This window comes from Hibiscus syriacus, unplaced genomic scaffold (assembly GCF_006381635.1).
Source record: "Hibiscus syriacus cultivar Baekdansim isolate YM2019G1 unplaced genomic scaffold, ASM638163v2 tig00003507_pilon, whole genome shotgun sequence".
In the NCBI taxonomy this organism is placed as follows: domain Eukaryota; kingdom Viridiplantae; phylum Streptophyta; class Magnoliopsida; order Malvales; family Malvaceae; genus Hibiscus; species Hibiscus syriacus.
In genome coordinates, this window is record NW_024061975.1 from 1,561,419 (window position 1) to 1,576,132 (window position 14,714).

Consider the following 14,714-nt stretch of genomic DNA (forward strand, 5'->3'; position numbering starts at 1 on the left):
GCCCTGAATCCCTTGCCTAATTATCAGGAGACATGAATCAACACAATCACCACAGAGAATGGCAAGAGAGTCAAAACTTGTGTTTCGGAAGTTAAAGCTCCTTTGGCTTGGGTATGGAGCCAAATGGTAAAGGTGGGGCTTCTTACACCCCATTCACGGGCAACAAGGATAGGAGATGGTGACTATTGTTGTTACCATAATAAAGAGGGACATAATGTGCAAGAATACCCAGAGTTCATATCGTTAGTCCAGCTCATGATAGACCGGAAAGAGTTGGAAGTTTACGAGGAAATTCAAGATTCTTTGGAAGCAGAGGTTTGCGCTACCGGAGAATCATCAGACAGAAGGTTTGGTAGGGGTAGTCCTTTGATAATTACCCCTAAGGCAAATATGACAATAACAACACCAGCCAAGGTGGTGATCACAGCGCCTCGGCCTTTTCAATACAAGGACAATCGACAAGTGCCATGGAAGTACGAATGCCAAGTGAGTACTTCTGAAGGATGTGATGGCAAAGTGGGGCAAATACCACTTGATCCATTCAAAGAAGATGTGTTAGCTGTCAACGAACCCATAAAGGAAGAAGAAGCTAAAGAGTTCCTCAAGATCTTAAAGCACAACGAGTACAACATTGTAGAACAGCTCTACAACTTACCTACGCGTACTTCAATGCTAGCACTATTTTTAAACTCAGAGGCACACCGAGAAGCATTGTTGAAAGTTCTTAATCAAACGTTCGTGCCACAAGACATACCAGTCAGTAAGATGGATTGACTGATAAACAATATTCAAGCTGATAATCTCATCTCGTTTTCAGATGATGAGATTCCATCCGGAGGAAGAGGCCGAACAAAGGCGTTACACATTACCACCTACAGTAAGGGGCACACTTTACCTAGTGTCTTGATCGATAACGGCTCAGCCTTGAACGTGATACCTTTGGTGACACTGAAAAGGCTGCCAATAGATACCTCACATATGAGAGCCTGCCAGAATGTGGTCTGAGCATTTGATGGGACCAAGAGAGAGGTTATTGGCAAGATCGAGGTACCGTTGACCATCAGACCTGCCACCTATGACGTCGAATTCCTTGTGATAGTTATCATGCCATCCTATAGCTGTCTTTTAGGAAGGCCATGGATTCATCAAGCAGGTGCAGTACCCTCCACACTGCATCAAAAAGTTAAATTTGTTATCGATGGGGCCTTGGTAATTATCAACGCTGAAGAAGATATCGTGGCAAGTGTGACCACGGAGGCCCCATACATCGAAATAGATGAGAAAGCGATGGAATGCTCATTCTACTCCTTGGAATTTGTGAATGCCACATTTATGGTAGAGGGAAAAAAGGTTCCTAAACCCCGACTCTCCCAGTGTACCAAAATAGAAATCAAGCAAACCTTGGGATGAGGCGCTAAGACTGGAAGAGGGTTTAGGAAATTGCTACAAAGAATGATCAATCCAGTCATTCCTATTTTAAAGTTAGATCAGTTTGGGCTCGGTTTTCAGCCTAGTTACCACGAAAAGAGGAAGTAAGTCCAGAAGAACCGAGAAAGAAGACTAGCCAGGTTAACTGGAGGTGAACTTCAACGGGAACCCATATCATTCCCGCCTCTTTACCGCACATTCAAGTCAGGTGGTTATGTGCTTGAGACCGCCTCATCCGATTTAGAAGCAGCTCTGAAAGATTTGAACATTAATGTCATGACCACAGAAGATGTTGACAACGAAGACAAATCCGAGATATGCCCCCTGCCACCTAGGTTCGTGCCTAGCAGTTGGTCGGTGGAAGAGCTACCTGTGGTTTATAAGAACCTTTCAGAGTAATATTCGAACTATCCCAATTTGCCTATACTCGGGGCAATAGGTGATCTTTTGTAAGGGTGAATAAACATTTTGTCTAAATTCAATAAAAGATGCATTTTTTCCTATGTCCATGGCAAACAAATTTTCTTTTATTTCTTTTTGAATTCGTTGTCTATTTTCTTCATTTCAGCACTTCATTTCCATTTCTCTGTCAAATTTAATTCTTTGATTGTTTCGTGTGGGATATTTCCTCTCACACATCCATACCTTCTTTATTCCTTTAGGACCCCAGATAACGATAATGTAGGAACTGACAATCTTGATCCGAAAGTGGATTTTGAATCAACCATTTGCCTCGGGGAATTTGATGAATGCGACACAGAAGAGGAGTATAACTTGCCTACCGAATTGTTGAGGATGGTAGAAAGAGAGGAGAAGCAAATTCTACCACATGAGGAAGCGATAGAAATCTTGAATTTGGGCACTGAAGATGACAGAAAAGAGGTTAAAATTGGCACAACTCTCTCGGCTGAAGCCAGACAAAACCTGATAGTCTTACTTCAGGAGTATAGAGATGTGTTTGCCTGGTCATATCAAGACATGCCGGGACTAGGCACAGATATGGTAGTTCATAAACTGCCAATTAAGCTATAGTACAAACTCGTGCAACAGAAACTGAGAAGGATGCGACCTGAGATACTCCTTAAAATTAAAGAAGAAGTCAAAAAGCAATTCGATGCCGGTTTCCTCCAAGTGGCCAAGTACCCAGAATGGGTGGCCAACATAGTGCCAGTTCCGAAAAAAGACGGGAAGGTTCGTATGTGCGTCGATTATCGGGACCTTAACAAGGCGAACCCTAAAAACAACTTTCCTCTGCCTCACATTAACAAGTTGGTAGATAATACAGTCGGGAATGCTTTCTTTTCATTCATGGATGGATTTTTGGGATATAACCAGATCAAGATGCATCCTGAAGACATGGAGAAAACCACGTTCGCCACAATGTGGGGAACCTTCTGCTACAAGGTGATGCCCTTCGAACTAAAGAATGCTGGGGCAACTTATCAAAGAGCTATGGTGACCTTGTTCCACGACATGATACACAAAGAGATAGAAGTTTAAGTCGACGACATGATTGTCAAGGCACAAACCGAGAATGAACATGTTGAGAATCTGAGGAAACTCTTCGAGAGGTTGAGGAAGTTCCAGCTACGACTGAACCCTAGCAAGTGTACCTTTGGGGTGACATCCGGGAAACTGTTAGGCTTCGTGGTCAAAAGAAAAGGCATTGAGGTTGATCCTGACAAAGTTAAGGCTATCCAGAACCTACCTCCACCTCGAACACAGAAAGAGGTCTGAGGTTTTCTAGGGAAACTGAATTATATAGCTCAGTTCATATCTCAGTTAACCGATAAGTGTGACCCAATCTTCCGTCTTCTCCGAAAGAACAATCCAGGAGCTTGGGATGAAAAATGTTAGATTGCATTCGAGAAAGTAAAGGAGTATTTGTCTCACTCTCCTATCTTGATGTCCCCTATTCCGGGTAAACCTCTATTCTTGTATCTCTCCATATTCGAGAACTCCATGGGGTGTGTCCTAGGACAACAAGATGAATTCGGGAAGAAGGAAAGAGCCATCTACTATTTAAGCAAGAAGTTCATCGATTGCGAGGTCAGATATCCTCCTATCGAGAAGGTCTGATGTGCTTTAGTCTGGGCTACAAAAAGACTCCGACAATACATATAGTACCACACTACTTGGCTGATTTCCAAGTTAGATCCCCTGAAATACATGATGGGTGTACTTGCTTTATCTGGAAGGTTAGCCCGATGGCAGATGCTCTTGTCGAAATTTGACATTGAGTACGTAAGCCAGAAAGTAATCAAAGGAAGTGCCATATCGGAGTTCTTGGCCAGCAGAACCGATGAGAATTACGAGCCTTTAGACTTTGACTTCCCAGATGAAGACTTGATGGCTATCTCCTTAGAAGAAGCAGGGACTTCAACGGACAGTTCCTGGAGAATGCATTTCGATGGTGCGTCAAATGCATTAGGACATGGCATCGGGGCTATCCTAATTTCTCCAGAAGGGAGTCACTACCCATTTACTAGCAGACTCAACTTCGATTGCACAAATAACATGGCAGAGTATGAAGCATGTGTCTTGGGTATCCGAGCTGCACTGGGGCAAGGCATAAAGACCTTGCGGATATATGGAGATTCAACATTAGTAATCTATCAGCTTCGCGGAGAGTGGGAAACCAAGGATGTAAAGCTGTTAGAATACCAAAAACTAGTACTGAATCTGCTCGAAGAGTTCGACGAAGTCACCTTCCACTATGTGCCAAGAGAAGAAAATCAAATGGCTGACGTTTTAGCTACCTTGGCAGCTGCATTCAAGGCTGGCGGGGAGGCTGAAATGATGCCAATCGACATGCAGTCGTATGAGTACCCAGCTCATTGTTACCAAATTGAAGAAGTGAAAGACACTAAGCCTTGGTACTACGACATTCTACAGTACATCAAGCATCAGACTTATCCAGAAGAAGCCACCGAAATTGATAAGAGAACCCTTAGAAGGATGGCAGCTGGATACGTCCTTGACGGGGAGGTTTTATACAAGAAAAGCCATAATCAAGTCCTGTTAAGGTGCGTCGATGCTGAAGAGGCAAAGATGATAGTAGAAGAAGTACATGATGGAGTCTGTGGAGCACATACAAATGGACATATGATGTCAAGACAAATAATGAGATGCGGATATTTTTGGTCCACACTGGAAAGTGATTGCATCAACTATGCTAGAAGATGTCATAAATGTCAAATTTACAGAGATAAAATCAATGTTCCACCTCATCCACTTCATGTAATGACGTCACAATGGCCTTTCTCTGTGTGAGGCATGGACGTTATCGGGAAAATCCATCTGAAGGCTTCGAATGGTCACCGTTTCATTCTCGTAGCAATTGATTACTTCATGAAATAGGTAGAGGTTGCATCATATGCCACTGTCACTCAGTCCACTATTTGTAAGTTTCTGAAGAAAGAGATTATATGTCGGTATGGTCTACCTGAAAGGATCATTACCGATAATGCTACAAACTTGAACAACAAAATGATGAATGCTGCTTGTGAACAGTTCAACATAAAACATCACAATTCCACTGCTTACAGACCAAAGATGAACGGAGCAGTAGAAGCAGCAAACAAAAACATTAAGAAGATAGTGGAAAAAATGACTGAAACTTCAAAGACTAGCATGAGAAGTTGCATTTCCCTTTGTTCGCCTATCGAACCTCGGTACGAACCTCGACTGGGGCAACTCTATTTTCACTAGCTTATGGAATGGAAGTAGTGCTACCCATTGAAGTAGAGATTTCGTCACTCCGGGTCTTGACAGAAGTCAAACTGGATGATGCAGAGTGAGTACAATCCATATATGATCAGCTTAATCTGATAGATGAAAAGAGACTGAAAGCCATTCATCATGGTCAAATCTATCAGAAACGAATGATCCGAGCACATGACAAAAAGGTGCGCCCGAGAATATTCTATGAGGGAGATCTGGTGCTAAAAAGAATTTGGCCAGTCCAGAAAGATTTTCGAGGAAAATGGACGCCAAATTGGGAAGGACCTTACGTTGTGAAAAAGGCCTTCTCTGGAGGAGCCCTTGTCCTGGCTGAAATGGAAGGACCTGAACTGCCACATCCCATCAACTCGGATGCAGTCAAAAAGTACTTCGCTTATAATGAAAACCCGAGAGGGCGTCCTAAGTTGAAAAAAGAAAAAAACAAAAAAGGAAAAAACAAAAAAGAGAAAAGCGTTTAGGTTGAAAACCCGAAAGGGCGCCCTAAATTGAAAAAAAAAGAAAAAAAGAAAAAGAACAAAAGAAAAAAGAAAATAGGGTGGGTTCAAGATGAAAACCCGCAAAGGGCGTCTTGCAACCAAGGATGGGTCCATGTTGAAAACCCGAAAGGGCGATTTGGACATCAAGAAATCCCGACAATAGAAGCGTCCCGGCATCTGAATCTTCTGCAAACTCAACAAGTCGGAGAAAGGTTGCACTCTCCAGAACGTTGTCGTATTTTCAAAGATCCATTAGCAAAGGTTGTGTTCAAAGTCAAATTACGGCCTTTCAACTCAGAAGTGCCCACATTATCATGATCTAAGACATTCATTTACACCTCATTATGTATTCATTTTCTATAATGTTTGTCATCTTTTTTCTCATGAATAAAAGACAATCTTTTCCTCTAAATCAATTCCTTTTGAGCATCTTGAATCGAATTTAAACCCTATGATTTATTTATTTTTGCAAGAGATAATCGCATATTACTGTACAAAGATTCATTGAAAAAGTATAGGTACCCAAAGCCGATCAAGGCTCATGCACATACTTGAGGGGGTCAAGAAGCATTTCCCAAATCAAGAAGAAAATAGAATGTGCACATCAGAATCAGGGGTCAAAACTAAATCAAGAGTCAATAACGACAGGCCACCGAAGATCGAGATTACTCTCCAGAGCCCAGAATAACATATGTTGCATATGCATTTTAGGCACACCTAAAAGTATTGCATTCATTGCATCACATATATGTATAACTTTTTTAGGGTTTAGCTAGAGTCAATTTCAACTTCGCAACAAAGGATATTAAACTCGAAGCGACACAATTTTCTCGAGAGTAGATTTCAACTTCACGACGAAGGATATCTAGCTCGAAGCCAAACTTCACAATAAAGAGGTAATCCACGGTTTTAACTTCACGGCGAAGGGAATCGTGTCCACCCGCAACATACAATACTTGTATTTCAACTTCACGATGAAGGATATTCAAGTCAAGGCTCAACTTCACAACGAAGGGGCCATCCGCGGTTTCAACTTCATGACGAAGGGAATCGTACCCACACATCCGCGATTTCAACTCTATGATGGAGGATATCTTGCCATTCGGGGCTCAACTTCAGGACGAAGGGGCTTCCCAATTTCAGAGCCAATTTCAACTTCACAGCGAAGGTTATTGGACTCAAGACAGCACAAGCTCAACTTCACGGCGAAGGGGCGGATGACTGTTAACAAATAATTTCCCAACTTCAGAGCCAATTTCAACTTCACAACGAAGGTTATTGGACTCAAGACAGCACAAGTTCAACTTCACGGCAAAGGGGCGGGTGACTGTCAACAAATAATTTCCCAACTTCAGAGCCAATTTCAACTTCACGGTGAAGGATATTGGACTCAAGACAGCACAAGCTCAACTTCACAGCGAAGAGGCGGCTGACTGTCAACAAATAATTTCCCAACTTCATAGCCAATTTCAACTTCACAGCGAAGGATATTGGACTCAAGACAACACAAGCTCAACTTCACGGCGAAGGAGCGACTGACTGTCAACAAATAATTTCCCAACTTCAGAGTCAATTTCAACTTCACAGCGAAGGATATTGGACTCAAGACAACACAAACTCAACTTCACGACGAAGGGGCGACTGACTGTCAACTAACAATTCCCTAATTTCATATCCAATTTCAACTTCACAGTGAAGGATATTGGACCCAAGAAAGCACAAGCTCAACTTCACGGCGAAGGGGCGACTGACTGTCAACAAACAATTTTCCAGTTCCAAAACAAATTTCAACTTTACGACGAAGGATATCGGACTCGGAGCAATACAACCAGCGGTTTCAACTTCACAACGAAGGGAATCGTGCATACAAGCAACATTCATCTCCAAGATTAGATTTCAACTTCACGACGGAGGATATTCAACTCAAAGAAGGAATGTCTGTCAATAAACTTTCCAGTTTCAGAGTCAATTTCAACTTCACGGCGGAGGATATTGGCCTCGAAACAACGCAACTTACATTGGGTTTCAACTTCACGATAAAGGATATCCAAGTCTCATGCTCAACTTCACGGCGAAGGGGCCATCTAATTCTAACTTCACAACGAAGGGTATCGTACCCTAACAGATTGACCCAACTTCACGACGAAGGAGTCATCTGTAACACAACCATACCAGAGTCTTCAGGTCAAGTTTCACTTTCACGTTGAAGTATCTTGAGCCAGAAGACGATCCAGAGACCTCTCACCAAGGGCTTTGAGTCCGATTTCACCTTCACAACGAAGGATATCGTGCTCAGAAGCTTCCAGTCCAACTCAACCTCACGGCGAGGAAGCCATTTTGTGATTTCATTTAAATATCGGATTTCAACTCCACAACGGAGAACATTCGATAAGGACGAAATTTGTGTCTTTTAATCTTTGCCCTATTTTCGTTACACTATAATAGGCAAAGAGGGGCAGCTGTGAACACACTATTTCTTCCCATCCTCATACCACACATTTATATATTTATGTTTATTTAACATATATATATATGTATATATTTATTTATTATTTCATATCAATTGCAAGTCCATTCTGGACCACATGGGACCCAAAATCAACTACCCAATGTTAAGCCCATTCCAAGCTAAACCCGATGCAACCCTATCTCTCTTTCCTCGTCCAGCACCACTCGACTGAATGCGTAGAGACCTCACTGCCGGGGACTCTTCACCCCACAGCCGGTTTCCTCGAAATTTTGCTTGCATGAAACATCAAGTCAAAACGGATTAGAAACGTGGGACTCTCAACAACAAATGAGCAAGTATTTTAGTCCAAATATGACTCAAAAATCAAGCTAAAAATAGTGTTTTTTTTAGTATAAATAACCATTGTAATCAACACTAGAGGACACACACGAGATTATCACAGAGAGATTACACAAGAATCACACACGATATTACACAGTTAATACACGAGCATTACGAGAGAAAACACCAGCAAATACGAGAAATCGAAGCAAGTCTTGTAACTGTTCGAAAGAGAAATAAAAGGTTTAATTTCTTTTTACCTTCGTTTTGATTTTCCTTAGCTTGCATGTTGTTTTTGGCTTGAAGAGTGCTCAATACGCCAATGAAAAAAGGGGAGATCGAGATTTTTAATGTCAGATCCGCTCTTCCCCGAGGCACGTTTTAAAAAATGGCTTGGTTATTCGTAATCTATGCGAGAAGAGCCTTCGAAAAAAGTAGGCTTTTATGTGTTTCGTCGCCGATGAACGGCGGTCGATGCCGTTCAAAGGCGACCGGCAAGGCGGCGCAACCATCGGTTCTTGGAAAACTAGGCGTTCGTTCTTCGCGAGGAAGAACAGTTGAGAGCACAAGGAAGGGGAATGAGCTCTCGATTTTTTTTAAAATGAAACTAAATGAAGTTTTAATTTTTTTTAAGTTTTATAGCTAAACCGTCGAACCGACCGACCCGACCCATACCTGCAAAAGGGGATCCGCGTGTTTTTGAATAAATGGAGAAACCTCCATTTGGTCACTCCATGTTTTAAAACATTCAATTTTGCCCCTAAATCAATTTTAATCCTTAATTGGCTTTGAATTTGGCCCCAATCTTGGATTTTCATTCATATTAGTCATTTATTTATTTTTATTTGTTTCCTATTATTATTCGTATCATGGTACATATATTTTAATTATTTTGATTTTTTTCGTTATATATATTGTTTTATGCATGTAAATAATTTACTTATAAACTTATTATGATTATATGTATATTCTGACTCTCTTTGTTTGATTATTTTTCTATTATATTCTATCATTATATATATATATATATCTTTTTTGTTATTTTGTTTATTTTTCTATTTTATTTCAGTTTCTTTATTTTCATTTTGCTTAATTTATTTACTTCTTTATCTTCATTTTATTATTATATTTTTTAGCTTTACTTATTTATTTTATCGTCTTTGTTTCATTCGATTTTATTTATTTTTCTTGATTTCATTACCCTTTTTTTTCATCTAACGTGTTTCTTTTTTAAGGACGATTTCAAATCACGCAAATGTAAGTTTTGGATCATTATTTTACCTTTTAATTTAAACTGTCAATTTTCTTAATAAGACAATTGGAAATTACGTAGTACTGGAAGGGCAGTTCAGTGGTGCTAATCCTTCCTTGACTGTAACCAACTCCCGAATCCGACACATCTTTGGAAAGACGCAGATCAGGTAAGAAAAAAGGTATCCGATCAACCTGTTTTATTCTTAAAATAAATGATCGGTGACGACTCCAATTCATTTTCCTAAGTCGAAGCCCAAATTTGGGGTCCAACCGAAAGACGGTTCCGACAATTAATTAGGTGGGAATGTAAGAGTTGTATTTGATATTGAGTCACCTTATAATTTTATTCTTAATATTATTTTGGATTTAAGGAGCTTCGAATTTTGTATTGTTTTAATTTGATGTCATTTCCTTTTATTTAAAAATATTTAGGTCATTTTGGTGGTTGGATTTGGCACTCGTAAATTCGTCAAAGGTTGCTCATCAAATTTAGGATGCTACATTTACTGAAAAAGTTTTACATAAATTTTATATAATTAAATAAGTTCATCAATTTGCATAATTCAATTTTATTTTCACATAATACTTAAACATTTTTTTCAATTTAGCAGCCTCGATCATATTAAAATTTAGTTATAAAAAGTCAGAATAATTGTTTTATAATTGAAGTGATTATAAAATAATAATTTTTATAATTTTTATTTTTTATTAATAACGTATGCAAACTCACATATGTAATTATTTAAATCTAAAACTTTTTAATACTCACTTCAATCACTAAATTTACTTAATAAATTAAATAAAGACAATCATTAAATATTTTCACAAAAAAATAAATAAAATATATCTAGAGAAAATATGTTATTTAAAACAAAGATTATGTGCCCTAGACAAGTAGTCATGACTTGTCAAAATTGCATTACTATGATGGGGCGTGTATCTACAATAGAAATTATAATAATTGTTTATAATTTAATATATTCAAATATGCTGTAATAAGTAGGGACGTATATCAATCATTTGGTAGATGATGGTCCCGATTAATTTTTTTTTTAATTTTGGAATAAGATTTCCTATTTTTTGATATGATTTTTTTTTTGCACGATCTTCATGATTGTTGGTATGTTTTTTGCATACATTTTGTAGTCGTTTTAGTTCTCATATAAAAATTATCACGATATTTTTTTGATTGGTTAATTAATGATCTTATATAGTCAGATATCTTCTTTTAGTAAGAAGTTGTTGGCTGATGTAATTAGATTATATAGCAAAATAGCCTGTCAGATTATTTGGTTCTCTTTCCACTCCTTTATCACTTCGTCGAGCATCTCATTCAATAGAGATAAAGAGTTTTTATGAAGGTTATTGGTTTTGATTTTGGTCGTCATTTTCATTAAAAGATTTTAATTTTCTTCGTACCTTTAATTTTAATTTTTACTTTTATTTGAGTATTTGGTGATTATTGTCTCTAAATTTCTCTATATAATTTGATGAGTTGTAATTTTAATTCATTCCATTATTAATAAAATACTATTATCATTATTAAAAAATAAATTAAATAAGGGCAATCATGAAAGAACTTCACACAAATAAATAAAATATACCTAGAGAATATATTATTAGCTGACCCTTATTCTCATATGTAATGGAGTAAGGGGGAGGTAAGATAGTAGACTGTCCCCAACACCAGATTGAGAGCAGCTTCCGTAGGAGACCTCCGAATTATGAAAAACCCTCCATAGCCCACGCTTAACCTTGTGCTCTACCAACTGAGTTGGATAGTCATTTATTTAAAACAAAGATAATGTGCACTAGACAAATAGTCATGACTTGTCAAAATTGCATGATTATGATGGGGGCATGTATCTACAATAGGAATTATAATATTGTTTATAAAATAGTCATGACTTATCAAAATTGCATGATTATGATGGGGGCATGTATCTACAATAGGATTTGTAATATTGTTTATAATTTAATATATTCAAATATGTTGTAATAAGTAGGGACATATATCAATCATTTGGTAGATGTTGGTCATCATTATTTTTTTTTAATTTTAAATAAAATTTTTTATTCTTATGATATGATTTTTTTATGTTCTTATGGCACAATCATCATGGTTGTTGGTATATTTTTCACATATCTTTGTGGTCGTTTTGGTTCTCGTATAAAAGTCATCACGACATTTATTTTTTGATTGGTTAGTCGGTGATGACGTATAATCAGATCCCTTTTTTTGGTAAAAAGTTGTTGGTCGATGTAATTAGATTGTGTAGGAAAGCAGCTTGACAGATTATTCTATTCGTTCTCCATTCAATTTTTCACTTCGTAGAGCATCTCATTCAATAGAGATAAGGAGTTTTTATTAAAGTTATTAGGTTTTAATGTTGGTCTTCATTCTCATTGGAATGTTTTAATTTTTTCGTATCTTTAATTTTAATTTATACTTTTATATGAGTATTTTGATGAATTTTCATTTTATATTTTGATGCGTTATAATTTTAATTCATTCAATAATTAATAAAATATAGTTTTTATTGTTAAAAAAATAAATTAAATAAGCACAATCATGAAATATCTTCACACAAAAATAAATAAAATATATCTAGAGAAGATATGTTATTTAAAACAAAGATAACGTGCACTAGACAAGTAGTCATGACTTGTCAAAATTGCATTATTACGATGGGGGCATGTATCTACAACAGGAATTATAATATTGTTTACAATTCAATATATTCAAATATGTTGTAATAAGTAGGGACATATATCAATCATTTGGTAGATGCTTTAATTTTTTTAATTTTTTTCTGGGAGATTTTTTGTTTAATTCATATTAAATAAAATATTTTAAAAAAAACAAATGAAAAAAAATATTCGGACAGGGTACAGATATCTAAATTTGATATTTTTAAATATTTTTTATACCTATTATCGATATTAAGTAGTAGTAAAAAAATTGTAACTATTTCTCACAATATTATACATAGATTAGATATATCATGACAAAGTTTTCAAAAGAAAAATATCTTTTATAAGTTCCTTTTTGCAAACACAAGTTCAAGAGAGAACTTTGAAGGCGAGGCAGAGCAAACAAAAAGATTTCTATACTAATGATATCAAAAATTATATTGTTAGTGATATATCTTAGAGCATTAAAATATAAAAATAAAAATAAGAGAATAGAATAGAATAAAATTAAATTAAATTAAAGTCAAAATTTTAATAAGAACACAATAATATTGTTTTTGTTTGCCCTCCATATTTCAAGGCTTTGCCTTGATTAGTGCGAATCGACCTGCATCACACACCTAACTTTGGTGACATAATAATATTATTTATGCTATTAGATTTAGGTTAATTTGAGATTAAAAAAATAAATATTCAAGATTAAAAAGAGAGCAATTAAAATTTAATAATTAAAATGATTAAGATGATAAAGTTAAGGGACCAAAAGACCATTCTACCTAAATAATTTTGGCGGAGAAAATCTAAATAAATGGTAGTATTAGTTTTTAGCAGCACCCAATGTCAACGTGGAAGGGAAGTCGCCAAAAAAGATCAAAGATGGTTGTCCGATTCACATATCCAATCCTTTTGTGTACTCTGATTTTAATGGTAATTTCCAGTTTCCGACGAATCAATTCATTCACACAAATGTTTCTTTTCATACTAAAACTAACGCAACTCACTCTCTGTACATTCATAGTATGGCCGAGTCGATGCAGCCGACGACTTGCAAGAAAATGCTTCGTCTTCTTCCATTCAACCATTGGCAGAGAAGAAAACCGAAAGCACACAGATAGGTTTATTCACCATGGATGAACTACTCAGTTTCAGAGCTGGTACAAAGCTCCCCATCTTCTTCCCCATCAGAAACCTCTCTCTTTACCCTCCTTTGTTTTTGCCTCAAAACTTGGCCAAAATCATCCCTTTCTCGACCAAGGAAGCCGCCGCCGTTTTCCACCTCTTCTCGGTCCCGCCCGTTTCCCGACAAGGCGAGGCCTTTTTGGGTACGTTGTTAACATGTGAAGATTCCATCAAAGGGGAAAACAAAATCTGCGCGACTTCTTTAGATTCCATGGTTGGTTTCGTTGAAAAAGCTTTCGGACCCGGTGTCGGTTTCGAATTTGTTACCACGACCCACCCGACGATAACGACTCCGATGATCCAAAGCTACACCGTTTTGGAAGCTCCGGTGGAGATCCGATCTGGAAAGATAGTGCCTTGCCATCCTTTCCCGTATTTTTACGCGGTTTATTTCTGCCACAGTGATCCGAATTATGGGACCAAAGCTTTTAAGCTCCGACTTGCGGCGGAGAGTGGTGGGGATGAGGTGGAGGCTGTTGTGGTTTGTCATCTCGATTCTAAGAATTTGAGCTCCGATCACATAGTGTTCCGAATGCTGGGTATCGAGAAAGGCGGATCTTTTTGCCATGTTTTTCGTCAGGGTGATCTTGTTTGGATTCAGAAGACCACCACACCGGTTGCTGCTATGTAAATGAATTTCGTTCTTCTTTGTGTTGTCGGTTTAATAATTATGTTGAATCTGGAATACTTTTGTAGGAGGGGTAAGGCCATTTGTTGAAATGATTGTGGAAATTGAGTTATGTTCAGAAAATTGGGACGCATGTGCGGTGCCGGCGCCGGCGACTGAGATTTATATTTATCTCTGTTCAAGCACCGGACCACCCACCAAGACAAAAGAAAAATACTCAAGACTTGATAAAAGAAATTTGAAATCAGTTCAACTTATCCCAAAACATTCACATTAATGAAAATTTTGAAAAAGAATATACAAATCTAAAAAATTGATAAAATATGGGTTTTTTTGTAATTTTAAAAATATGTTTTTATAAACTTAATATTATTATTAAGTTTTTAAAAAATAATTTTTTGAAAAAAATATAAGCAAACACATTAAAATTAATATATCTACTAACGGTTAATCGTTATTAACGATTCAATTAAAGATTTAATTACAGGTTAACCGTAGGTTAATATATTATAATTATTTA

The 14,714-nt window shown here is 37.2% G+C and overlaps 1 protein-coding gene across 1 annotated transcript; it reads left to right on the plus strand.

Moving 5' to 3' along the window:
• Window positions 1–13,203: 13,203 nt before the first annotated feature.
• LOC120178900 (BURP domain-containing protein BNM2A-like) lies at window positions 13,204–14,317 on the plus strand. Its single transcript, XM_039184671.1, has 2 exons — window positions 13,204–13,314; window positions 13,406–14,317. The coding sequence occupies exons 1-2, from the start codon at window positions 13,225–13,227 to the stop codon at window positions 14,195–14,197; spliced, it is 882 nt and encodes a 293-aa protein (XP_039040602.1). The 5' UTR covers window positions 13,204–13,224; the 3' UTR covers window positions 14,198–14,317.
• Window positions 14,318–14,714: the final 397 nt, after the last annotated feature.